At 43.5% G+C, this 27,399-nt stretch overlaps 1 protein-coding gene across 1 annotated transcript; it reads left to right on the top strand.

The window, feature by feature from the left end:
* The first annotated feature begins 1,702 nt into the window (after positions 1 to 1,702).
* LOC138971034 (small heat shock protein p36-like) lies at positions 1,703 to 27,399 on the top strand. Its single transcript, XM_070343637.1, has 4 exons — positions 1,703 to 1,790; positions 13,715 to 14,835; positions 17,154 to 17,280; positions 18,102 to 27,399. The coding sequence occupies exons 2-4, from the start codon at positions 14,570 to 14,572 to the stop codon at positions 18,693 to 18,695; spliced, it is 987 nt and encodes a 328-aa protein (XP_070199738.1). The 5' UTR covers positions 1,703 to 1,790; positions 13,715 to 14,569; the 3' UTR covers positions 18,696 to 27,399.

The following is a 27,399-nucleotide window of genomic DNA, read 5'->3' as shown; positions in this document are numbered from 1 at the left end:
GTGACATTTCCTGACCTAGTAACCTTCTTCATGTTATGAGGACCGTATGTTTTGTGTTATGACAGCAAACCACGCTGTAGCTATTTAACCCGCGTGTATTATTGGCTATAGATACCCGAGTTGTGTGCCTGTGTACATTTCAGCGAAAAAATAAGAAGAATAAAAAAGGGGGGGGGGGGGGGTAAAAAGGGGGGGGGTGGGTGGGAGGAGGAGGGGAGTGTGACGGAATCGGGCAGCTGAGTGTTCGTGCTATTAATCGCCCAGACAGCATGCCACATGGGGCCATCCTGAACTCAGGTCAAAATGAGTTCGGCTCCAGTCCTACGCGAATCTATCAAAACAAAAGTACAGAGTTATCTCCCATATGGTTTTCGCGAGCACTGATCTAAATTTGAGATCACTCAGAGTTCGCGAGACGAAAATGATTGCAGATTGCAGATTGGCCGACTTCGACAGTGATCTCCGTTCTGTTCTTCACAGTTATGATAAAGACATCGTTCTGATGTCAAAACAGGTCGAAACTTTGGGACTGCTGCCGGAAGGAGACCGTAATAATTATATGGTTTCATCACTGTCAACTGGTTACAGAAAAAAAAGCGTCTGCTCCAGCCTGAGCGCGGAAACCAAACGGTTGATTATCACGTGACACGTTTGCCATATTTAGAGTTGTTTGCACAGTAAATACAGCCGCGAAAAATAGCTCGCTTGAAACTGTCTTACATATCAATTCCTTTGTAATTTAAAAATTACAAAACACCATGAAAAATCATTATCGACGATCGCGAATCTGCTTATATCAATAATACATTACAGAAAGCTCTAAATATGTTAAAAAAAATTTACAAAAAAAACAAAACAAAAAACAACAACACACGGCTTCCTTGCCAGACAAGGAATCTCAAGGCATCCTGTCAGGGAGAGAATGAACCGAACTCATTTTGACCTGGAGTTCAGGATGACTTGGGGCAGGAATGAGATGTGCACGCACCACAATACACAGAAACATGCGGCCTGCATCCCGCTAGGCTTTACGTATTGCAGGAAGACAGAATGGCTCGGTACGTGTGCTTTCTGACACTATACTTGTTCTGTGGCTTCTCATTATCACTGCCATCAACAGGTCGTTGCACTGAAAGGGTCTGGTTATATACACTTTCATAGACACATTTGCAATATTATGTCGTTAAAAATCCGCCGAAAATGGTCCGTGTGCAAGAAAGCTTTTGCACAGCGTTATGTTGATGTACTTTGTAAGGTCACACACTGTGATTTTGTCTTAGGTTATATCCGACAGTGCGGCAAAATATTCATAGCATCTGTCTGTCTGATATGTGGCATCTCTGCGCAACTGATGTTCCCCCAAATGCTCGGGTAGTGAAAATACAAGCGAATTTGTGTGTGTGTGTGTGTGTGTGTGTGTGTGTGTGTGTGTCTGTGTCTGTGTCTGTGTGTGTGTGTGTGTGTGTGTGTGTGTGTGTTTTACTTTTCTCATTGGCTTGACAGAACCAAAGGAGAAATGTAAAATAACACGCCTCGGTTGGTTTTCTGTGAGGTTGCCTATCATATTAAAGTATTGCACACGCAAAAATAGACAGACAAGCGGCTAGGGAACTGACGAACTCGACCCTTTTAGTCGCAGCTGATCATGAGTGGTAGCGAAGAACTATTTTAGGGGTAAACTCTCTGCTGGCATTTGGTATCTCTCACACCTTCAGCCGTGTTGGAGAAGAGAAACTCGCTTGAGTGTTTGTTTCAGTGTTTTTGTGTTACCCTGTGGATTTGTTTTAAAGGTAAGAGCCAACGACTTTCATTTTACAGGTAATGAGGTGAATATCTGTTTATGCGCTTTTATCCCAGCAACTGGGCGAAATGGTCTTGATGGTCTGTGGTGACTTTAATATCAGCTATCTCATTAGCAAAACATATTATAATATGTCCCAGGCTAACAGGTTAGAGTTACCTGTTGGGGCTGCGTTATGCTTTGGGAGTTAACCATTAATGATAGTGTTAGTCCTCTGCGATGTTAGTGAGAGATTCAAGGATGCCACATAACACGAACATAGACTATCAACCAGGGATTCCAAGTCGATTATGCGAAGTATACTTCGCGAAGCTGCAGCCGCACGAAGCTTTAGCACTGAGTTTTTGTTAGGCCCCCCCCAAAAAAAAGGTCTGTTTACGGTAACATAGGCTCAAAAAATAGGGTCGGTAGGTCGGGATTTTTTTTTTTTTCTCCAAAAAACCATATTTTTACGTTATTTTGCCAAAAAAACAAGATTTTTTTCTTTTTCTTTTCCTAAATGCCAAAAAAAAGTCTAGGGTCGCGCGAAAAAACTAGGGTCGGTCGGGTTACCGTAAACAGACCTCTTTTTTTTTTTGCCTTAACAAAAAACTTCGTTCAATTCTTAGCGAAGTCGACTTCGTGCTCCATGAAGGACCGCCATTACACTTGAGGTATTTCTTTTTAGAACACAACTACATGATTATGAGCTGGCACGGTTGGCCTAGTGGTAAGGCGTCCGCCCCGTGATCGGGAGGTCGTGGGTTCGAACCCCGGCCGGGTCATACCTAAGACTTTAAAATTGGCAATCTAGTGGCTGCTCCGCCTGGCGTCTGGCATTATAGTCTTAGTGCTAGGACTGTTTGGTCCGGTGTCAGAATAATGTGACTGGGTGAGACTCAGTGAAGCCTGTGCTGCGACTTCTGTTTCGTGTGTGGCGCACAGTTATATGTCAAAGCAGCACCGCCCTGATATGGCCCTTCGTGGTCGGCTGGGCGTTAAGCAAACAAACAAACAAACAAACAAACATGATTATGAAGTACGCCAGCGCACACGCAGTCACAGATGAGTGAAAAGGTGTTCTCCCAAGTTTGGCAGCTTTCCGTCCACCGTAGACAAGTCTCCTCTGAATGAGTGATGTTGTACGCACTCAATTTGTGACAGTTTACATTTATGTTGACCTTTGCTTGGGTTTAGTGTTGAGCAAGATATGTGTAACTTTGCCACGTTTGACAGTTGCACTTGTAACAACAGTCTACTCAGCGATTATTTGGCGTAGACAGTTATAGTAGACGCGGGTTGCTAGGTTTCCCCCCAGCAGCACTGTGGAAGACTAAAGCTGACTTTTTAGTGGTGAAGTCTACTGTTTTCTTAACATCAGTACACCGGTATTTTTCTCTCAACAATACCGGTAGACATTAGGCCAATGAGAGTTTGCTTTGTGTTTTCTTCTTCTTTGTCATACGCTGAACAGAAAGGTCAGCTAATGGCTTATCTACAATACCTGTTGAAAAATGCACCCACCTGCGCCAAAACTGGCACAGTTTTCTGCTTTGTAAAATAAGAAGCCCCCCCCCCCCAAAAAAAAAAAAAAAAATAAAAAATCAGCAAATGATCAGTAGCTCATACTCTCTCACTGGCCCATTTGCTACCGGTGTTGTTAATACTGAGTCAATCACAGATATCAGTCTACTGCTGCCAGGATACCGGTAGATTTTACCTGCAAAAAGTCAACTTTACCGTTCCCTATAGCCTACATCACACCCTTACACTGTGAAATGACCTGCTTTCTCTCTGCCGCACCGCCTCAGTTGAACATGAATTCCTCTCCACAGAACCGCTGGGCTGGAATCTGCGCACTGAAAGGTCAAACTGATATTTACCTTTGTACAAACAGTAAACATGTTCGGTTAAGTCTGGGGATTTTGTTGTCATTCAGTTAGGCACATCAGAATAAAATGAGGTCATGGCATAACGTGGCATATGACTCACAGACTCACTACCCTATATCATATCCTAATCGGGAGGGAAATACAGTCACCCACGTAAAAACCCACTCCTGCAAAACACGAATGTACGCGGGAGTTACAGCCCATGAACGCAGAAGAAGAAAGAAATACCCCAATCATAATTCTCGCAGCTAACCACGTGATCTCGAGAATCTCGCAGCTGTGTTGACCTCCCTCTGTTTTCCCATGTCCAACATAACTCATCACTAACGTAAGAACAAACAGCTTTGTTAGCCATGTGTTAGCGGCGTGGAAGATTAATGGCTGCACACATCGGTCAAGTGTGTTTGCAGGGAAGGATGTTTTACAAGCATTAGACAGTAAAGAGAACCTTCATCTCGTGTAGACCACTACAAGTCTGCATGCCCAGGCTTTAACATAAGATACATGCATCATTCCGAGTCTACAGGACTGCAAGAACCTCAAGCCCTTGTCCTTGAGGACAGAGACTTGGCCTAGGCCGACGACCCTCCAAGAGAAGCTGCACGGTCCCGTGGAAGCTCTGCAAAAGACCACCAGCTTCATACACAGAGCTGGACTCCAAGTGTAAAGGCGAACGACAAGAAGAAGAAGTGCATCATGCTCTACAGGACTGCAAGAACCTCAAGCCCTTGAGAACAGAGACTTGGCCCAGGCCGACGACCCTCCAAGAGAAGCTGCACGGTCCCGTGGAAGCTCTACAAAAGACCACCAGCTTCATACACAGAGCTGGACTCCAAGTGTAAAGGCGAACGACAAGAAGAAGAAGAAGTGCATCATTCTCTACAGGACTGCAAGAACATCAAGCCCTTGAGAACAGAGACTTGGCCTAGGCCGACGACCCTCCAAGAGAAGCTGCACGGTCCCGTCAGTGGAAGCTCTACAAAAGACCACCAGCTTCACACACAGAGCTGGACTCCAAGTGTAAAGGCGAACGACAAGAAGAAGAAGAAGTACATCATTCCACGTGGACCCAAAGCAAAAACCTTGCTGTAGTAGGCCTATTGATTTTTTTTCTCCAGATTGGCATTGAGGAATTACCTACGAACTCAATATATAATGATGATATTCTGATAAGGATACTTTCATGACTCGAATCCGACTACAGTTCTGAGCGCCTAACAAAAAACAATCAAAATCACTTTCCTGCTTTTGTATATCTAAAAACACTTTATTTTCTGCCATTGTATACATAAGGTGTTTTTGTTAATGTCACACTGTTCTGAATTGCCTTTCCCATACTGTGAACCTACCAATACATGCATGTAACCTTTTCTGAATAAAAACAATTGTGAAGAAAAAAAGAAAAAAAAGAAAAATCACATTCAATGCGAAATGTATACACACAAAAAACAAGTATGTAGACAATGCAAATCCAAATCTACATTCAGGTAAAAGTTTAAAAAAAAAGATGAAGTTGCAAATTCAGAAATGAGTCCTTTTTACACGTACATGTCACATGTACATTTTACACGGAGGCTGTCCTGGGTTTTCCGTCAGTTTCCAAGTGGAAGAATGCTCTTATCGAAGGTAAAACCCTGTAAAACCCTGACAAGTGTGCGCTGGTTAACGTGACCGTTTGCACGGCAAGTAATGTAGCTTTAAGAACCAACATCTTTGTTAACTTTGTGTTGATAGCATTGAAGATTAACGGCTCCAAGAAACGGTCTCGTGTTTGTGCCGGCGCGAATGTTTAAATGGCGTTAACCTTTGCCAGCGTCAAGGAATATTGAACCTTCTGTTCTTTCACTGAAAGGTTCTCATGGCGGCCAGTGTGGGAGACGAATTACGCCGTTTTGTTCGTTATGCAAATCAAATTATTTTTTTGTCGGCGAAAGCGTAATGGAACGACATTCAGCTCATCTCGCCTTAGTGCACTCTTATCGATTATGGAAATTCCGAGGTTTCGCTAACGACAGTATAGCGCATGTTTAGAACCAATAGAATGCGGTTTCATATCAGTGCAGACGAAATGAGCAACGCCAGACCCAGAAAAAAAAGTAATTTGTGAGTATTGCTTAGATGGAATGTTCAACAGGCCACCGAACTCATTTCTTCTCGTTTGACTACTACTACTACTACTATCATTACTGATACAACCGCTACTATAAGTACTATGAAAACGACCACCACAACCACCACAACTACTCCTCCTCTTACTGCTTTCACTGTTAGCACCAAATTACCAGTACCACCTATGTGCCCTTGTATGTGTCAAAGTTAGTGTGTGACTATCTATGACAATACCATGTTATTATTGATCAACACTTGAAATAAAGTTGACCTTTTAGCGGTGACTGGTGTTGGGCAATGACAGCCAGATCGAGCACGAAGATGGTCGTTAATTACGAAATGTCAGCAAAAGGTTGCAGTTGTAAACTACGACACCACAAGGAAGTTCAACACAACTGCTAGATTTCACATTTTCAGTCTGCCATCAGGGCTCCCTACGGAGGGTCCCGGGACCTCCACTTTCAATTTGTAGAGGTTTCATGGACCCCCTCAGCGGAGTTGTAGAGGGTCCCAAGAGTCCCGTGCCCCAAAGCCCTCGTGTATTGATAATATATTGTAATCACGCATAGTGTGATTTTTTTTTATGTTTAGTGCATCCTGGGACCCCGTCCACAAATTTCTAGTACGTGTTTTCGGCTTCTAGTGTATAGGACGCAGGGACGCGCACTTTGGGGAGCCCTGCCCATAAATAGAGAGTCCTTTGGCTTCGGCAGTCGGTACATACAGAAACTTCTTTCAAATCGCTCCAAAACTGTGCCGTCATCTCGGTAGGGTTGTCGAACGTTTTCATTGTGATGCCATGGACTGCCTTGGCTTTAACATAAAACCACGCTCCTTTCCTTTCCGTGTAAACAGTTCCACTCACCATCTCAGATCTGGCCAGGCTTTTACATGTGAAAAAAACACCTTTTTCTTCTTCTTCTTCTGCGTTCGTGGGCTGAAACTCCCACGTACACTCGTGTTATTTTTGCACGAGTGGAATTTTACGTGTATGACCGTTTTTTACCCCGCCATTTAGGCAGCCATACGCCGTTTTCGGAGGAAGCATGCTGGGTATTTTCGTGTTTCTATAACCCACCGAACTCTGACATGGATTACAGGATCTTTTTCGTGCGCACTTGGTCTTGTGCTTGCGTGTACACACGGGGGTGTTTGGACACCGAGGAGAGTCTGCACACAAAGTTGACTCTGAGAACCCGTCGCGATATAACCTTGAAAACGACGTTAAACACAAAATAAAGAAAAGAAAGAAAGAAAGAAAGACTCTGAGAAATAAATCTCTCGCCGAACGTGGGGACGAACTCACACTGACAGCGGCCAACTGGATACAAATCCAGCGCGCTACCGACTGAGCTACATCCCCGCCCTAAAACACCTTTTCAAATGGACACGTACCTACATTCAACACCCGGATGCTTGTTGATACGAGTTTGAATTGTTTTTTTTAATGAACCAATTTCTAGTGTCAAGTCAAGTCAATATTTTGTTTTTAAACCTAGGGTTACATGAATTAGTGGCTTTTACTAAATTAATTCATCAATTAATTCATCAAGAAATTCATACTGGTCACAGAGCACAGTACCCAGACTCTTCATGTTTGGTATGTGACCAAGCTTAAGACTAGTCAGTCTTAAGCTTATTCCATGCAAAAGCCTGTACAGATCTGAGATGATGAGCCGAACTATTTACACGGCCGGTATAACACGAAATTTTTACTCCACGAAAAATTTACTCCGGAGTAAATATTTCGTACGAAATTCTTACTCCGAGTACACTTTTCGTACGAGAAAAGAACTCCCCAAGTCACGAAAAAATTACTCCCTCCACGAAATTTTTACTCACCATTTTTTTTACTTCCAGTAAAAATCTTGTACGCAAAAATGGGATGCGGGCGAAGGGATAATGCCAATAAGTGATCTCGCGCAAACGAATGTCGCGCTACCCTCCTTCCACCCCTTCCACCACCAAGACTAACAGGGGACAAGGGAGTAAAAATTTCGTACACCTGGCATGGGAAGTTAAATTGCTTGTGTTGGGGTGAAGTAATTTATTCGTTATTTATTCGTCAGGGGAGTAACATTTTTGTACGAAATGTTTACTCGGAACTCACCGGTCTTGGGGAGTAATTTTCTCGTGTAATGGGGGAGTGCTTTTTTCGTAAAGGGAGTAATTTTTTTGTACGAAATGTTTACTCCGGAGTAAAAATCTCGTGGGAGTAATTTTCTCGTGTTACACCGGTAGGAATGTGCCTTTAAAACAAAAATGGCCGCTGTCAATTTGTTTGGTTCATCTCATTTCGGCAAATGTGCCGAAGAAAATAAATCCAGTAACAACACCTCTGAACATAAATAACATGTGAAAATCATGCGGGGATGGAAGAGGGCCCGTTTCAGTTCTGTGAATATTTTCAGTTCTTTGGATATTTTTGTTTTCACTGCCATAGTTTAAGTTCACTGAACTGACCCTGACCAAGGAGAAAGTTGAGGCTGAGGGTAATATCCTTCAGCCGTTGCAACACGCTCATTTGTTTTTGCTTACTGTACGCGTGCACTCATCATTAGGGGCAAATTACACTTGCGCAGAGTCAGCGGCACAGACAACGCACTGCATATTATTGAGGTAATTCTTTTTTTTCCAGCCCGCTACACGTTGCGTGAAAAGAAAACAGGCCAAGTACTCGTCATAATCCCTATCGCAGCATGCAGCGCCGCTGACTCTGCGCAGGTGTAATTTGTCCCTTTAGCGTACTTCCGTACTTCTGCGCATGAGTCGAAGTTAGTGGCTTCCGTAGAGGGTCAGTGACTAGTCAGTTCTGCCAGAGGTGACTTGTACTGCTTGTACAGTATCTCTGGTTCTCTTGATAAGAAACTTAGCACTGAGGGTGTGTTAAAATCTTGCCTTCCTTGAGGGCCCCAAAGGGTTTAAAATCGTGATCGTGATTGGCGTTTTTTGACCTTTCTGTGACCGTGATTGCCGAAATTTCCATTTCTGTGATCGTGATGGGACTTTGCCCGTGATCCGTGATGACAAAAAAAATCAAGTCTCGTGATCGTGATCGTCATTTGTTTTCGTGATCGTGATGGGCATTATTGCAAAGCATTTTATTTTCAACGTACATTTTTCACAGCTGTATCACACTCTATGATCCTCTATTCGTCAAGGTGTTTGTGATCGTGAAAACAAAAATCAAGGTAACTGTGATCGTGAAAGCTAAAATTTCCCTTCCCGTGATCGTGATGATACCCCCCCCCCCCCTTTGGGGCCCTCTTCCTTATCTCAAGGTGGAAGCAAGGAGTCAAAGAAAAACATGTCCTACTCCATCTCAGAGCTTCTTGCCGCAGGCGTATGCATGCAGGCCATGATTACCATATATATCAGTGAGAAGATAAATGAGCAAATACGGCTCTCTGGAACGTTGATCAGATACTGTGATGAGAAACGCGTGCTTGACATATATTCAGCTGAAAGCATTCACACCATGAAGAACCGTTGCAATACACCCTGTTATGTGTCTGACGTGTCTGAAAACACCTCCGCGTGGAGGGGTTTTGCAGCCAGGGCAGTGAAGATAAAGAGGGAACATTTGCTCTGCTCGCGCGGCAGCAAGCAAGATGTCTCTGAACTGAATAGGTTAATTTAAATGTAACGACAGAAAAAAGCCCAATCGTTTTTGATTAAATTCATTTCCTTTCCATTCGAGGCGCCTCCTGGGCGTTAGAAATCGAGCCTTTACAGCTCTCTGAAATCACTATCCAATCTTGGCAACACACTTTTCAATACGGTAGAACACCCCCAATTGAACCCCCCTCCAGCCCCCCCCCCCCCCCCACCCCTCCCCCCTTTCGATCTTAGACTCTGTAAATGTACCCGAATTTCAGTTAAGAATCCCTCCTTTTTCACATCTTTTCTTTTAATTTCATGTCGAGGTTTTAAAGGGGCAGGGGGGGAGCACTGTAATGGCTTCGTCGACAACAGGACTGATGCCAAACTTGATAGAGAACGAAGCAACGCTGAGTTTGCAGAAAAGTTTGTGAGGAAAACTTCTCTCTTCTTTGCCAGTCAGTGCTTTGTCGTAGATTCTGCTGCTGCTGCTGCTGCTAATGTATTGCTGTTACTGCCGCTGGCGCAGCACTGTAAGTTTTGCGTGTTATTGCGTGTTGCGAGTCAGTGTTGGGAATACGCCTTGGACCGCCAATACGGTAGGGGAAATGATGCTGCATAAACCTTAGTGGGGAGTTAGTTCAGTGCTGATCGGGAACAGTGATTGAAACGGTGAAGACTTGTGTTGGGTCAGTTGTGGGCAAATAAACGAGTTCTGACTGGCGGAAACAGGTAGGGTGCGTTTACGGTGTTTAGTTTGTAGCCCGTTTTAGGTTTTCTGGGGAAACCGCATTACAAGTTGTGCAATTGCGTTTTACCGGGTACCCGAGTGCATATATGTGCGTTTCTGGCCCTGTTATCTATGGAAACCATTTTGCATCTTTGCCTTTTATGAACCTGTAACCGGCACGGTTGGCCTAGTGGTATAAGGCGTCCGCCCCGTGATCGGGAGGTCGTGGGTTCGAACCCCGGCTGGGTCATACCTAAGACTTTAATATTGGCAATCTAGTGGCTGCTCCGCCTGGCGTCTGGCATTATGGGGTTGGTGCTAGGACTGGTTGGTCCGGTGTCAGAATAATGTGACTGGGTGAGACATGAAGCCTGTGCTGCGAATTCTGTCTTGTGTGTGGCGCACGTTATATGTCAAAGCAGCACCGCCCTGATATGGCCCTTCGTGGTCGGCTGGGCGTTAAGCAAACAAACAAACAAACAAACAAATGAACCTGTACAATGTTGAGCTGTGCTGGGATCGTAGAGTCACGATGAAAACAACTTATGACAGCCTGAACCGAGTAGGATACTTCTGTACTAGTGGCTTTTCTATTCCCTAACCGACATAACTTGAAAGCTTCCGTTCTCTCTCTCTCTCTTTTTTCTCAGTTTTATGGAAACTACATAGTTGTTTTACCTTCAAAAGTACCAGAGTGCCTCTGTGAAGGACGGCTTGTATTCCATTGTCAGTTGTACACAGCAATGTTTTTTTAATTTTATTTTTAAAATTTTCGTTAATGTGCCTGAATAGGTTTCTCTGGTGATTTTCGTGCTCAGTTTTCCTTTGGAAATCGCACTTTCTCTTTTGCCTTACAAGTGCCTGCATCGTTCGTGGTAGTGTGCTGGAATGTGGAATGTTTCTTTCCCATTAAAGTACCTGTAAAATGCTGAGCTGTGCTGAGAACATTGATGAATACCGACAGGTGCGCGGTGATGTAGCAAAGTTTCGTGCTTGTCTGCTGCCCAATTTCTTTGCGGAACTGCTCGATTTGCTGTTTGCAGGGACTCCTACATGTCTTCCGCTGTCCTGAAGGTGTTAAAGGATTACTGGCTGAACGGAACAGAAACTGACGATTTCCTTGTTCTTGGTGTAACCGAGAGCCGAAACACCACAATCACCTTTGGAGGCGAAGTCCAATCAAACAGGATTGAGAATTTTAGAGCTTATTTCTAAGCCCTTTAAAAACTGTTCTGCATTCGCAAAGGAATCCATGAACATACAGAAAGATGATGATAAAATCGTTTATTTAACGTCACTCTGTAAAAACATTGGCGACATTTGTCTTCTAAGGCGAACAACTCTGCAGAGTCTGCTGTGAAGGGCGACGGTAGTCTCCCTGTCACATTGGGTTCCCTTAAAATGTTTTTCCACGTACGTTGTGTTATATATTGTGTGTTTTTGTGGTGGCTTTGGTACGTTTTCATATTGTTTGAGCCCGGTTGTCCTTGTGGACTTGTTTATTTATTTGAGGTGATGGTTTGATAGTTATACGATGAAATCGGAAATAGCCTGATACCCACCTAGCGTAACAATGTGAGGCAGAAAAATAGTCCATCGTGAACTGCTATTTTACTTGATTCTGGTGCTCTGTTGTCGTCCCAGCCCTCCCCCCCCCCCCCCCCTACCTGAGTTTGAGCAGAAATGTTTTTCACGTTAAAACCTAACCAGATCTGAGGTAGTGAGTCTAACCAGCGTAGCCTAGAAGATCTTTGTTCGAATCAGTCGTTCACACGGTAAAGCACACAGATCATATTCATGCCCACGAGGCACAGAGCGCAATACTCCCAACTTACCGTAAAATACCAGCCATGTCATGAGGTCTTGCTCTCAATTCTCCCCACTCGTGTTTTCCTTTTCAGCCCAGGCCTGGGATGATTCCTCGCTGGAAGCCAATCATCTAATAACACGCTATGCTCACTGGCACGGCCAGACAGAATTGCAGAGAATGATGGCGGTGCCTTATTGACCAGCCCATAGGCGTTAGGGGGTCAAGGTCGAATGACGGAATCGATCTTCCTCTTACTTCGGCGTCAGTCTCCGCTAAACCGGTGTGCTGGGCAGGATTTGTGGCCCATGGAATTTGATCTGTATATGAAAAAAGTTCGTTGCGTTCGCAAGATATAGCTTAGTACCCGGTACCTGCGATGTAAGGTACCTCCGATGAGAGGACATCTCCCAAGAAAGGACATCTGTTTTTGCTTTGTCCATTATCTAAGTCATATTTTACCTTCCATGACAGCCACCTGTCGTACGCGGACAATTTTACCTGGTCATCCCATGGGTATCAATTATAGCCTTAGCAAACACAGTCTGCTCTAAAATGCCTGTCTGTCTGTCCGTTTTTCAGCCTGTCTGTCTATCGGTCTGTGTAAAGGTCTATTGGTATTTACATGTCTTTGTTCTCTTCTCTTCGCCTGCAACTGATCAATGAAAACGATCGTCGATATGTAGCTGTTTCTCGTGGCTTGGGAAGGAAAGGCGGGGAATAACCTCTCCTCCGGTTGTGATATATTTTGTTATTGCACACCTAGCTTGATATTTACAATGGCAGACGGAACAAGGCTGACATTTATTGCGATGAGCGCTCATCAATAATTCTGAGCCACCCTTCCTCTTCTATAGCAGTCCTCGCCTGCCTACTGTAAACAAACTGCGATGACGAATCGAGCCGATGTCTGTTTGTGCATGTGCTCGTTACTATTCTGGGCAACATTTTTTTCAGCAAAACCAAGTTGGTGGTTCATTTCCAGAGAGAGAAACATAAGAGAGAGAGAGAGAGAGAGAGAGAGAGAGAGAGAGAGAGAGAGCTAGGGGTATGCATGTGTTCATGTTAGAGAGAGAGAGAGAGGACAGATCGAAAGAGAGACGGAGAATATATGTGTGTGTATGTTAAAGACAGAGAGAGTGGGAGAGAGAGAGAGAATTGACTTGGGTGGGTGATGTGCCATAAGTATGCAGATGCTCCTGTGGTCGACTTATTTTAATCTTATACACTGTGATTATCTACAAAGGTTTGCAGTGCCAAACGTAAGAGCAGACACTGCAGAAAAGTCTGTTCTGTGCAACCGCTACCTTACATCTGAGAAATGAAATTTGAGTTTGTACGAACGGACATTGTTGCGGTATGTGGGTGTCAGTGTGTGTACGCGTGTGTGTGTGTGTGTGTGTGTGTATGTGTATGTGCGTGCGTGTGTGTACGCGCGCGTGTGTGAGTGTGTGTGTGTGTGTGTGTGTGTGTGTGTGTGTGTGTGTGAGTGTGTGGGCGCGTGCGTGCGTGCGTGTGTGTGTGCGTGCTTGCGTGTGTGTGTGTTTGTGCGTGTGTCTGTCTGTATTCCGTCTGTTGTCTCTGTGTGTCCGTGCCGATTCCAAACCCTTCAAGCAATTTCAACCCAGCTGCATTGCGCAAAACGTGGATAGCATCAATCAAAGCCTTACACCGGTAGTGGCGGGGCCCGTATCAAAAGTGATGCGCATTTATCCTTGGCGCATTCGAAGCAGCATTACTCCTCTCACGTTCATGCCCTGTGCTATGCTGTCACGAATTCTTCTCTCTGTTGGCAGGCACGATCAGTGGACACGGTGAGACTGCACAAGGGCCACGATCTTCTGGCCTGATGCAGCATTGCTGTCTTTGAGTGACTGGAATACAGGAGGTACGCAGCGGTGCCCGAATGATCCTGTGAACTAGAGGGAGATAATTGAAGCAACGTGCGCCGTGCGGATAATCAACTACGCACCGATACTTTTAGAGGTCACTGCATTCTTCCTTGGTGTATCGCTGGAACTACGCAACTACTTTGTCTGTGATTCTGTGGAATTTGAAGAACTTGAGGTAGTGTGTTTGTGTGTAGGAGGCCTTACGCAACACCTAGTTTCTGTTTTGGGAGTTGATGAACAAAGTTGAACTGACAGCGTGGTTAGGGCAAAAGTGTGCATCGTTTGAAGTGACTGACTGACTACGGATCTTCGCTATCGGATACTGTGTTCTTGTGCTGAAAGTGAAGCGAATGTTACCTTTTCTTGGAGTTCCTGAAAGTCGAAAGAGTGAACAGAGTGATTCAAAGACGGAACTCAAAAGAAGTTTCTAGAAATGATAGCATTTCAGACGTTGTGCTGCAGATAGGAAGTTATAGAATAAAAACCTGTTTTTGAGCCGGTGAAAGTATTGGCAGAGTTGAAAAGTTAACGAGTTTTATTGCGTGCTTCTATTTTCCAAGTCCTGGTGAAGGGAGGTAAACCGAGAGAAAGAAAGAGCCTGCACAACTTCCACCATTCAAAGACCACAACCCCCACACATAACTTCCTCAATTCCTCAACGATTGTCACAAATTTCTAGGCTTTTAAGCCAACAGCAAAATCCCCGACCATTTAAACACCACCGACACCAAAACACCAAAACCATCAACACGAATCAAGATGGCGATGTACCGATCCGAAGTGCACATCCCGGTACAGAAGGACTCACTAAACTTCCAGGATCGCGCCATCAAGCAGTGGAGCAATGTGGACACGCATGCGGACGAACGCAGGAAGCAGTGGCAGGATGAGTTCGACAGAATGCGACAGGAGTTCTTCGTCCTGAAGCCCGCGGACCGCAAGCAGTCTGTGCAGTTCGTCAACATGGACATGCTCAAGACAGCCCTGGAGACCGACAGTGACGGCAGGCATATGTTCAGAGTCAGGTCAGTGTGTGCTAATTCTCTTCTCGCGTCATCTTCTCGCGCCATTTCTCTTTCTCTATCTCTCTCTCTGACTCTCTGTGTGTCTGTCTCTGCCTGTCTCTGCCTGTCTCTGTCTCTCTGTCTCTATCTCTCTCTTTCTCTCTCTTTCTCTCTTTCTCTCTCTCTCTTTCTCTCTTTCTCTCTCTCTCTGTCTCTCTGCCTCTCTCTCTCTCTCTCCCTCTCTCTCTTCCTCTCTCTCTCCCTCGTTCGCTCCCTCTCTCTCTCCCTCTCTCTATCTCGCTCTCTCTCTAGCCCTCTCTCTATCTTCTCTCTAGCCCTCTCTCTATCTCGCTCTCTCTCTAGCCCTCTCTCTCTAGCCCTCTCTCTCTAGCCCTCTCTCTCTAGCCCTCTCTCTATCTCGCTCTCTCTCTAGCCCTCTCTCTCTAGCCCTCTCTCTCTCTAGCCCTCTCTCTCTAGCCCTCTCTCTATCTTCTCTCTAGCCCTCTCTCTATCTCGCTCTCTCTCTAGCCCTCTCTCTCTAGCCCTCTCTCTATCTTCTCTCTAGCCCTCTCTCTATCTCGCTCTCTCTCTAGCCCTCTCTCTCTAGCCCTCTCTCTATCTCGCCCTCTCTCTATCTTCTCTCTAGCCCTCTCTCTATCTCGCTCTCTCTCTAGCCCTCTCTCTCTAGCCCTCTCTCTCTAGCCCTCTCTCTATCTCGCTCTCTCTCTAGCCCTCTCTCTCTAGCCTTCTCTCTCTAGCTCTCTCGAATCTGCCCTTGGGACCACCCCTTGACAACGACCACCTGCCCACAACGACCATCCCAAAAGATCCCAAATTATTTGTATTTTTTCTCTATATAAATCACCTTTCTGTAGCGAGCACCTTTGTATAATGTCATTGTCTTTCGGTCCATGGGAGTGGTCGTTACGGACAGGTTGGGTCAGTGTGTCTAGAAGCTCTTTCTTGGCATGCTTTTATAGTTGGATTCCAGAGCTTTTGAGCAATGTGTGCTGCCGTTACCGTGCAACACCCAGAAATGCGTATTTTCACTCGTTTATTCTTAGCTTCGTTGAAGTACAGCAACAGATTGAATGCACTTTGAATAAACTGCCTGAAGCCCTTTCGCACACTGCATGGCAGTGTTTATTCAAGCAGAATTTCACCGCAGTGGCTGGCATCCTGTTGTTTCTATTGCGTCTTTTTCATGAAGCACGGCAGGTTTTCCAACGAAGATTTTTTTTGTGCAGAATAAGCAGGAAACCATGTCTGGTAATACGGCTTTCACCTGCTTTGTGTTCGTGGCTCTCGGAGTCCCGACGGGGCTTTTTATTCTTATTTGTGTTTTTCTCCTAATTCTCCTACGCTCTGCTGTGTTGAAAAGCAGCCAAAGCAATTATTTGCCGTAAGGTGATGGGTATGCGGTTTCTAGTCTTTCAGCTTCTCTCCTACACCCCCCCCTCCCAATTCAACCCCCCCACACACACACACATAAACAATCCACCCCACCCCACCCCCTCCCCCGCGCAAACACACACAATGGCTATGTAGTCATTTATTTGCTGTGTGTACAGTTCACAGTTGTTCTTAGTTTTCTTTCTTTCTTTCTTTCTAATTAGTGGCGTTCTTACTCTTATTTGTAACGATTTAATGCGTGCGTGCGTGCGTGCGTGCGGGCGTGTGTGTGTGTTAAATTTCCCCTCACTTACCCCATTTAGATTGCGGTTTTTTTCTCCTCCTTTTCTTCAACGAGCACACGTGCATTATATCTAAACAGGAGAAGGTATGCACGAAGTATCGGTAGGTTAGTTCACGAGGTACAGAGTACCCCCAAAAATACAACCCATAAAAATGCTTATAACTTCTACATCTGTTGGCCGAATTACTTCACATTTGGTGTATTCGACCAACAAATGTGTTACTTTGTGGACAGGTCGTGCATAAGCTGAAATTAATGTGCACCAAATATGAAGTTCAGTATTAGTTCAGTATTACTCAGTGTGCTGAGTTGGTTTTGACCCCAGTCGGTATAGCTCATTCAGAATTGTGACAGAAAGGGGTCGAACTGCGCCTCTTACTAAATTACGCATAGCTGCTGCCAGGTGCCACACTGACGATCGGTCTCATTGGTATATATATAGAGAGAGAGAGAGAGAGAGAGAGAGAGAGAGAGAGAGAGAGAGAGAGAGGAGAGAGAGAGAGAGAGAGAAAGAGAGAGACATTAAGCTTTCAGAAAATGTGTAGTTATCGAGTATACAAAACCGGTGCCTTAAAGTACCTTTTCTAAGCGCCTTTTCTCAGTTTGGCCGCTCTGCATAACAAGGTGCTTCGTGTCCTTGCAGGTTCGACGTGAGCGAGTTCAAGCCAGAGGAGGTGAACGTGAAGGTTCAGGACAACAAGCTGTGTGTCAACGCCAGGCACGAGGAGAAAACCGCGCAGACCTCCGTCAGCAGGGAGTACAGCAGACAGGTAGGCTTTCACCTTAATAGGCTTTCACCTTAATAGGCTTTCGTCTTAGTGACGTTAAAATTGCCACTGCGACAATATTGAGAACTTGTGACGTCACCACATGGTACAGCTGCAGACAGGTAGGCTTTTACCTCAGTGACGTTAAAATTGCCACTTCGACAATAGCGAGAACTCTCAACATTAGATTGAGACACTAGCAAGGCCTTGTGACGTTATCAGCGAGTACAGCGTACAGGTAGGCTATCAACTTAGTACAGTTGAAATCGTGACTGAGACTAAATCGACACACTGTGACGTATACATCTGAGTCGTCAGGTGAATTGTTCACCTTAAAACAGTGACTCTCGCGCTAGTGAGAACTTCGGACCTCTGCGGAGAGTATAGGGAGCAGGTCAGACTAACACCTTAAAATTGTTTTGCCTATAAGCGTCTTTCTGTCACTTGAAAGAAACAAGAGAAGAAAACAAAGACAAGTGAATACCAATTGACTTATCACCGACTGATAAATAGACAGGCTGAAAAACGAACAGAGAGACATACAGACAGACAGGCAGGCAGACAGGCAGTCAGACAGACAGTCAGACAGGCAGACAGACAGACAAACAGCCAGCCAGCGAGCCAGCCAGACAGACCCTCTGACTGACTGACCTGTGACTAACTGGCGAACGGACGGACGGATAGATGACAGAAACAAATCGTCAAGACACTTGTACACTACGATCCCTTTAACCTCTCTGGGTCGTTGCGTTGCAGGTGGACATCCCCGTCAAGACACTTGTACACTACGATCCCTTTAACCTCTCTGGGTCGTTGCGTTGCAGGTGGACATCCCGTCTGGCGTGGACCAGGACGCGCTCAACTGCCTGCTGTCCAAGGACGGCGTGCTGACGGTGGAGAGTCCGGTCAACCAGCCGGCCCTCCTGTCCAGGGAGACCTACCTGCCGGTCAAGGCCTCGCCGCTCAACGCCTCCCCGTCACGCAACCTGGGGGTGGGCACCCCGGTCAAGAACCCCATCGTCACGGACGCGGACGGCACCCGCAGGATGCGCCTCAATGTCGACATCGGCGAGTTCAGCCCTGACGAGATCGTGGTCAAGACGACTGACCGCAAGCTGATCGTGCACGCGGAGCATGAAGAGAGGACGGCCGGTCGGACGCTGCACAAAGAGTTCAACAAGGAGTACGACCTGCCCGAATCCGTGGACTCCTCCAACATCTCAGCCTATCTGTCGGACGACAAGCAGCTGACCATCGAGGCGCCCCTCAAGGCGACCGCCGCTACGGTTCAGAGGAAAACCTACCAGGTGACGCAGAGTCAGGACGTCCAGAGAGTCGTGGTCAACAAGGAGGGGTCAGTCACCATCAGTGACGCCCGTAACCGCCCCATGGTCACCATCAGCGTCCATCGCAAGTGACCGGTGTGACGTTGATAATGTTTGTTTTTTATGGGGAATTAATTGTCTGCAAACAGCCAATGTGACTCATAACTTTCAAAAGAAAATGCTACGACGCCCGTAACTATGGAGGGGTCAGTCACTATTAGTCTTATGGTCACCATTAGCATACATCGCAAGTGACCACCATGACGTGGCTACAGCTGCTTTCTTTGGAGTTGTATTCTGATATCTGCGAACGCTGCAAGTGATATATATGACTACCTTGAACATTGCTGCTTTCTGTGGAGTTACATTTGTCTGTGAACATTGCAATAGATTTTTGTGTGAAAATGCTGCGACGTCCGTAACAGCCCTTTCGGTCACCAACAGCGTTCATCGCAATTGACCCTCGTGACGTGGCCTGAGCTGCTTTTCTTGCAGATGTATTTTGGAGCTGGTCATGAAACAGTGCAATTGTTCATCGTCACTATTTCCAACATTTCATGTTGCTTTCTTTTGAGTTTTATTTGGGAGTTTTTCTGGGAGTTTTTTGTCTGCAAACATCACATGTGACTCATGACTATTTAGTTTTTTTAAGTTTCTGCGGTGGTGTTTTTTCGTGTTGCGTTTTAGAGTTTGTCTGCGAAAATTGTGAGTGCCCATCCTGACTGTTATTGAAATTGCTGCTGTCTTTGCCATCTCGGGTTTGGTTGGAGAAAAAGGACTGTATCCATCTCGAAGTACACCATGAGTGACCCTTAGTACTTTATCATAAAAACTTCTTTCTTCTAAGTAGTGTTTTAGAGGGAATGGATTTTTTTTTATCTCGGACTTCATCGCACGTGTCCCTCGCGACTATATCGTAAACACTGCTTTCTCCGGAGTTCTGTCTTAGAGAAAATAGAAGTCTATCTTGAAGTGCATTTCACAAGATCTTCATGATTTTTTTTATATAGAAGCTGTTTTATGCGGAGCTATATCTTCAGTGTTGTTTTATGTTAAGTTCAACTCTCTCTCATGGCCGTGGACCCTCTTCTTTCTTTGTCTCTGCTTGTTCTAGGACGCATTATTTTCCAGAGAAAACGATGCCACCGATGGGGATTCAGACGCATCTACAAAAGTGATGGATTTATTTTCTGTTATTGTCGAGTGCAGCGCTTTGTGTTAGCACTATCTTGCTGTTCGCCAGCCATTTTGTGTTGTTTGCCATTGGATGGTACTACTTTGTTGCTACGTCCGCCTGGGAGGTATTATGAACAGAGAATCACAATGGACACATCATTTATTGACAATCATGAAATATGGATGGAGCTGTTTCTGCAAACACGGTCAAGTAGAGATTGCAGGCTTTTTGTGAAGGTCTTTACATCTATCAGACAAATTCGGATATAATCAACAAGGTATTACAGTCACCTTGTTCACGCTGAGCACCTGTGCTGTCTCCAAATAATTTAAATTATATGCAAGAAGATCTTACGCGCTTTGCTGAACATTCGAGGAATGTTCTGCTTACTGTGGCTCTCCTTTGTGAGTTTGAGTTTGTGTCTGCCATTAGAATGTTATTCAAGTGAGAGAGTGTATGAAAAATGTCTTTTTTTTCTTTAATAAAGTGTGGACACGTAATCTACATAAAATGCTACGTCATACATATCTACTGCTTTTATGCCGTCGCAACAACATTCTATTTTGCATTTCCTAGAAAACTGTTGACGTTGAAGTTGTTTCTGTGAGTTTGCATATATCGATGCTAGAACTTCAAGGTGGCAATTTAGACTTTGATGGGAGAAGACGAAATAGATGCATGGGAGCAGGAGTTACAAAATTTGTTTTTAAATTGCGACCATTTAATGACTACTGCAGATAACCAGTATTTGTAGTGCAGACGTCCAGGGAGTGGTTTTTTTCCCAAACGTTTTAGATGGGAAATGGGAGTAACAGAAATAGTTTATTTGTAGGAGCTATTTCCTCAAAATACGATGGCTGCGTTCATATTTAATTTAAATCTTGAATATCACTTAGATGATTGAGCATTGTGTTCATCGATTTACATATATAACGTGATATATCTCACACACACACACACACACACACACACACACACACACACACACACACAAACATTAAATGTACGTTTTGCTTAATTGTAACACATGTTTGTTGAAATATAGTCTGGTGTTTCTGATGAAGTATTATATATCGAACACAGTGCATTGTCTCTGACTCGTTCGTGCTGACAGCAGTGAATGTGCCTGTGTATGAAAAAGCGTTTTAAATATTATAATTACTATTATAATTATATTATGCCCTAACTATTATTATGTCTTATGTTGTAAAATTGATGCTTCAGTTGATCTTAAACTATGGAGAGATTGATAATATTCTGAAACCTTTCTTTGTTGATCCACATTTTGTTTCGTTTTATGAGTTTCCTGATAGTGTCGATTTCCAGATTTCCTTAAAAAATATCTATCACTATACAGTTTGGAATGTGTGCTTTTGTGAATAGTAACTGCAGTGGAGCTCTCCTTTTTAGACCACTCTCTCATGCTTCAAACAACGTGTGTATTTTTCGATGTTGTAAACATGTCGACGTGTCCATACGTTGTGCTGTTGTTAAAACTTCTAGTGCCCTACGGGTCAAAACTTCTAGTCAAAAAACCGTTCCAGACATGCTAATATTCATGGCTATTACTTGGCTTTATTTTCTTCGGTAATTTTGCCGAACTGGCCTTTAACAGTTTCGGCAAATTTTGGAAGTTTGAGGCAGTCACATCGCCACGCTCTTCCATGAACCATATCAAACACCTCTGCCGAAATGCTGGCAAAGTTTTCGGCTAGTCAAAGAAATCATTGCAGTCATTTTCTACTATCCAAGGGATTTTCTGTGAGTTATTTTTTTCCTTAAGTTCGCTGAAATAACCATATGTTTCGGCAAGTTTGAGAAGTTTAAATCAGTACTTGGCGTCACCTATCCCCAACCATGGAACAAGTTACACAGCTGTTCAAAAATTACGGCAACGTTTTCGGCGATTTAAAACAAAAGTGTTGGCGTTTTTCCGAGTGCCCACGCCTAACGACATCCCTACTAGTATCCCCGAAAGTGCTTTGCTCGGTATTGTGTGGTTGGTGTAATTCTGAGGTAGTAATTATTCGTGAACCTTGTAACCCAGTAGTTAGACAATCGGTGAAACTGTATGTACGACACATGCTTCTATTTACAAGTCGTATTCATTGTACTGGCCATGAAGCTGTTTCATGCCAAAGTGTGTATCAAGCAATATACAATGAATCAATAACTGAACCGACTGTTTGTATACGCCGTGAAGCAACCCAACAGTTCACTTTCCCTGGAACGCTGAATGTCCAAACCTGCGGCAAAATTGCACGTTTAAACTTACTGGCCGTGTATGCACGTACAGAAAATGGCACCTTTTATCATGTAAACCATTATGGAAACCAATCACAGATCTGACCAGGCTTTTACATGGAATGAGGTCATCCTTCCGCTTGGAAACATACCAGAATCAGCATCCTGGTTACTTTGACTACTTTGATTGTTTGACTGTGCAAGAGTTGAAACTTTCGTTGAATCAAAAATGAAAATTGATTGAGAGCATCCAGGCCTTACGTTTTTGATATGTTTCCAAGTTGATGGATGCTGTTAGGCCCCCCCCCCCCCCCCCCCAACAAAAAAGAATAGTCTGTTTACGGTATCCCGACCGACCCTATTTTTTCGCGCGACCCTAGACTTTTTTTGGCATTTTGGAGAAAAAAAAAGTCTTTGTTTTTTGGCAAAAAATAACTGAAAAAATGTTTTTTTTGGGAAAAAAAAATCTAGACCTACCGACCCTATATTTTTTGGCCTATGTTACCGTAAACAGACTATTTTTAGGGGGGAGGGGCCTTATTGTACGTAATAGTCCGGGCAGATCTATAGCGATTTACAGGATGGTGAAAACGGTATCTTTAAAGGTAAAGGCAAAAATGTGTCATAGGTATTAATGTAGGAGAACATCAAACGTTTTCCTCAAAAAACCGAAATCTCTTTAGAAATAAAGGTTGAGGCATACTTTGAACAATAATTATGTGCATGATTTTGTACGCAGTTCATTACCACGGTATTTTTGTAATGTTTTTTTTTAGCATTGTTTATTAATTATAATGTTGCAGTTGTGTATTTTCTAAGCACAAATAAACAAATAAATAAATAAATTAATTAATTAGAAAAGACACTTAGTTTTCTCACTACTTGCCTGTTTAGTTTCTTCTACCTCGCAGGTACAAGATGAAACAGCCGTTCTTTTCTTTCCCTGTATATAATACAAAACGAGTAGGAAATGCTTCGGATTATTAAATGCCTGTGAATTATGATTCATGTTATTTGACATTAATTTTGACATTTGATTGCTGACTCGATCATCACCAAGTATATCTGTGATGGGTCCCGTGCAACATTCGACGTTTGAAACCGTTTTTTGTTCTTTTATTTTTATTGTTCTTGTTTTGGTACCCTGTGTAGGTGATATTGAAATGTGCAATGGCATGCGTACTCTTGTGACAATTTTAGGGGTTGTTTGTCACACTTATAGATACATGTACAGGTTTGGATACCGAAATGTAGATATTTGCTATTTATTGTGAAACTTGTGTTGTAGTTGGATTGTTATTGTTCAGACTACATGTGTTTTCTATCCCAAATTTAAATTTAATTTATGTGCATTGAATCAACCGTTTGCTTGTTGTTCGTTGTCTTTTTTTTTTCTTTTTTCTTTTTTTTTGGAAGCGTTTTTTCTCTTCTGTTTTTGCTATATATGATAGCACATACTATTATTAGGTTTACACGTTTGTTGCCATTGTAGAGTGAAGTGCTGCTTAGAGTTGTGGAAATGTTGGCTCACAGGCGTTTCTTACCCAGCACTATTATTTTGTGCAAGACTATTTGACTGCAGATAAATGTCTTTTATTTTTACAAAGCATAATTCATTTTAAAAAAAACCTCGTACAGACATGACAAAGATTGGTTGTATTCTTCGGCATTTGGTTATCCAACTTCTAGAATTCGTGTGCTCTGGTAAAATGAATCATTTGACTTCTGATTATCAATGAAAACTTGCTTTATTTTCACGTGTCTTTAAACATTACAGATTGGCAATAAGCCATCTGGCGGGGATTCTGTTATTAAAAACCCACATACTTCCGGTGCAGTTTTTGGGGGCCAGCTTGAAAAAACCCACGGAGAATGATTATACCAAAAAATTAATATAGAAAAAAAGGAAGGAACGGAAGAGACGAGAAAGGAACAAAAAGGAACAACATGTCTTCAAAATTAAGTCAAGTAGTTGATGGTGTTTTTTGGGGGGGCAATTTTAAGATATCATTTTCAAAGTTCAGTGGAAATTGTCAGCAGTTTAGGATCGTGCTTGCATTTGTCCGGAAACAGCATTATAAGGTGCCATTCAACTGTTGTTTTATTGCCAGGCCAACGCCGGAAACCGCTATCTTGTTCCCCAAAAGAAAACATTTTCTGAATTCCTCTCACCGCTCTTGGCTAAAGAAACTGCAATCAACCAAACCAAGCCAAGAGAAGTTAAAATCTCCTAGCTGTTGTAATTTATATGATATTTTGCGTGGATTCCTGCAGTCTCCACTCTTTGATAACATTTCCAGGGTTTTTATCTGTGTGGAGATAGCACTTCTCTCTCGAGCATAGATCCCCTACCCACCCCCCCCCCCCCCCCCCCCACACACACACACACGTCAAAATTCTCCGCATCGGCTTTCAGTGCCGTATCTCTCTTTTCAGACATGAAGAGGAAGGAACGAGAGAGGAAGGTAAAATAGATAAACTCTCTCTCTCTAGCAAGCACTCGGAAAAGGGGTAGTGTGTGTTTGTGTGTGTATACATGTGCGTCTGTATGTATGTGTGTGTGGGCACTACATGTAATGTCTCTGGCCAGGACGGAGGGGGGGGGGGGGGGAGGAGGCGGGGTAGAGCCTGGATCGCTTAGTCTACGAAACAGGTTGTTGCACTGCAGGCGAGATTTATGCAAGCTCTGTACATTCGATGTTGCTTACGAAGACCTTGTTCTGATCTCCTATCAGCTGATGAAGTTTTGATATCGAGCAAGTGAATAGAGCCGAGACGAAACACGCACTACTGTAGACAGGAGTACACGTCTATACAAATATGTATATATGCAAAGCGAAGCACGATGAAGAAGAGGGGATGGCATAACTATAGTGTGGTAAGGGGGATGAAGGAGGTGGGGATACAGTCAGCAGTGAAGAGATCACACTTCATTCGTCGGTGCCCAGGGCACATCGCTTGAGGTGCCATATCGATACAGCATCGCGTTCCAGTCGGTTTTGGTTTTTACATTTAGTCAAGTTTTGACTAAATGTTTTAACATAGAGGGGGAATCGAGACGAGGGTCGTGGTGTATGTGTGTACGTGTGTGTGTGTGTGTGTGTGTGTGTGTGTGTGTGTGTGTGTGTGTGTGTGTGTCTGTCTGTCTGTTTGTCTGTCTGTCTGTGCGTGTGTGTGTGTAGAGCGATTCAGAACAAACTACTGGTCCGATCTTTATGAAATTTGACATGAGAGTTCCTGGGAATGATATCCCCGGATGTTTTTTTCTTTTTGTCGATAAATACTTTTGATGACGTCATATCCGGCTTTTGGGTAAGTCACACTCTCATTTTTCAATCAAATTGATTGACATTTTTGTAAAGCAATCTTCGACGAAGGCCGAATTTCGGTATTGCATTTCAGCTTGGTGGCTTAAAAATTAATTAATGACTTTGGTCATTAAAAATCTGAAATTGTAATATTTTTTTTTATATAAAACGATCCAAATTTACGTTTATCATATTCTACATCATTTCCTGATTCTAAAAACATATAAATATGTTATATTTAGATTAAAAACAAGCTCTGAAAATAAAAAATATAAAAATTATGATCAAAATTAAATTTCCGAAATCGATTTAAAAACAATTTCATCTTATTCCTTGTCGGTTCCTGATTCCAAAAACATATAGATATGATATGTTTGGATTAAAAACACGCTCACAAAGTTAAAACTAAGAGAGGTACAGAAAAGCGTGCTATGCAGCACAGCGAAACCACTGCCGCGCTGAACAGGCTCGTCACTTTCACTGCGGTCATTGTGAAAAAATGCAGTGCGTTCCACAGCTTGACTAAATGTAGTAATTTCGCCTTACGCGACTTGTTTTCTGTTCCAATTAGGAAGAGCCTATGGCGAACATTTTTAAAGGCACATTGGTGAAAGCGCCGGAAAAATCAGTGCCGGATCTGGCCTGACAAAAACATTAATTCTTGTCGAGTCTTGTTCTGGCTCTAAACTCACAAATCAGTCAAGAAAAACTGAATGTTATTGTTTTCACTGGTACAGAAAACACTGAGACAGACAGAGAAACATACAGTGCACAAACACACACACACACACACACACACTGCACACGCACAAACACACGCACGCTCGCACGCACGCACGGGCCAATGTAACCGCTTTATCAGACGGAGTCACGTTTTGGCTCGCTTCCAAGAACGTTAACTCGTATGATCCGTTCTTCATGTTGGGAGGAAGAAATGTCAGATAAAGATGGCAGACACGGAGTGCGAGAAGTGTGTGTGTGTGTGTATTTTTATCTGGAGGGAGTCGTGTTTGCTTGCCATTTGGTTCTGTGGCATAGATACTGCCTGGCTGGTCCAGATTTATAGCAGTGGGATTTGCTAAGCGTTAGGGCATTACCCACAGCACGTATTACAAAATCTCATAATTCCATCACCTCGAGGTTCCATCTCTGATTCCAGACCAGCTGTGTAGGCCGCACCATATGCTACCCTAACGAACCCGACTAGTTCATGCCGTGTTTTTTTCTGTGTTGCTAGCCCGTAACCCCTGCGCCCCCCTCCCCACTTCCACTGACTTCCCAAACTTTCACCCTTCCACGTACTTTCTGAAATGGCTCAGTGTTGCCCTTGTGTAGGTCACAGCTTCAGTCACAGAGTTGAATTCTATGCTCCTTTTTTGGTATTCATTTGTATATTCATTAAATTGTTGTCACTGACATTCGGCCGTCGTGATATAACCTTGAATGGTTGAAAACGACGTTAAACACCAAATAAAGAAAGAAAGACTGACATTCGAGCAGATGTTTGCAAAATTCTTGTAGGACTGCCATTTCTGTATTGTTTTTAAAGATATTTTTGTTAATAATATTATTGTGTTTGTGTTCCTCTGTTTGAGTGCAAATGTTATTGTATTCCTTTAGTCATTTCAGCAATTGTTCCTCATAACAACTTAATTACTATGATATTTTTCGGTAAAGATTTGCATTTTGGCTTCCTACACCTTTTCATGTTTGACGGATGTAAACATTGTTTATGATAACGGATGGAATTGTAATTATTTCTGTTCATAGAGTGTATCTGTAGTATACCTTCTACGCGGCCTGTGTTACTTTTGTTGTAATGTTTTGTGATAGAAGTTATATACTTCAGCACTGAAGCTCACGTTTTAGATTTAAGTTTAGTAACATAGCAGCTGGTCTATCTGTAGTGTAATGATGTTCCTTACCGTTATATAGTTTCTGTTGCATTGTTTCCTTTAAATGTTCTAGTTGTTTTCTCTTTCTTGTTATGTTTACTTGTTTTGGAAAATACGTTGAGAAAGTTAAAATACCTTCCTGTTTTGAAAGAAATAAAGGAGTTACTCTGGTA

Source organism: Littorina saxatilis, linkage group LG7, assembly GCF_037325665.1.
Source record: "Littorina saxatilis isolate snail1 linkage group LG7, US_GU_Lsax_2.0, whole genome shotgun sequence".
In the NCBI taxonomy this organism is placed as follows: domain Eukaryota; kingdom Metazoa; phylum Mollusca; class Gastropoda; order Littorinimorpha; family Littorinidae; genus Littorina; species Littorina saxatilis.
This window is presented reverse-complemented; position numbering and strand designations above follow the sequence as displayed.

Coding starts and splice junctions, on each gene's coding strand:
- LOC138971034 (XM_070343637.1), top strand. CDS start 14,570: ATGGCGATGTACCGATCCGAAGTGCACATCCCGGTACAGAAGGACTCA. Junction 14,836..17,153: donor AGGCATATGTTCAGAGTCAG/GTCAGTGTGTGC, acceptor GTGTCCTTGCAG/GTTCGACGTGAGCGAGTTCA. Junction 17,281..18,101: donor GCAGGGAGTACAGCAGACAG/GTAGGCTTTCAC, acceptor GTTGCGTTGCAG/GTGGACATCCCGTCTGGCGT.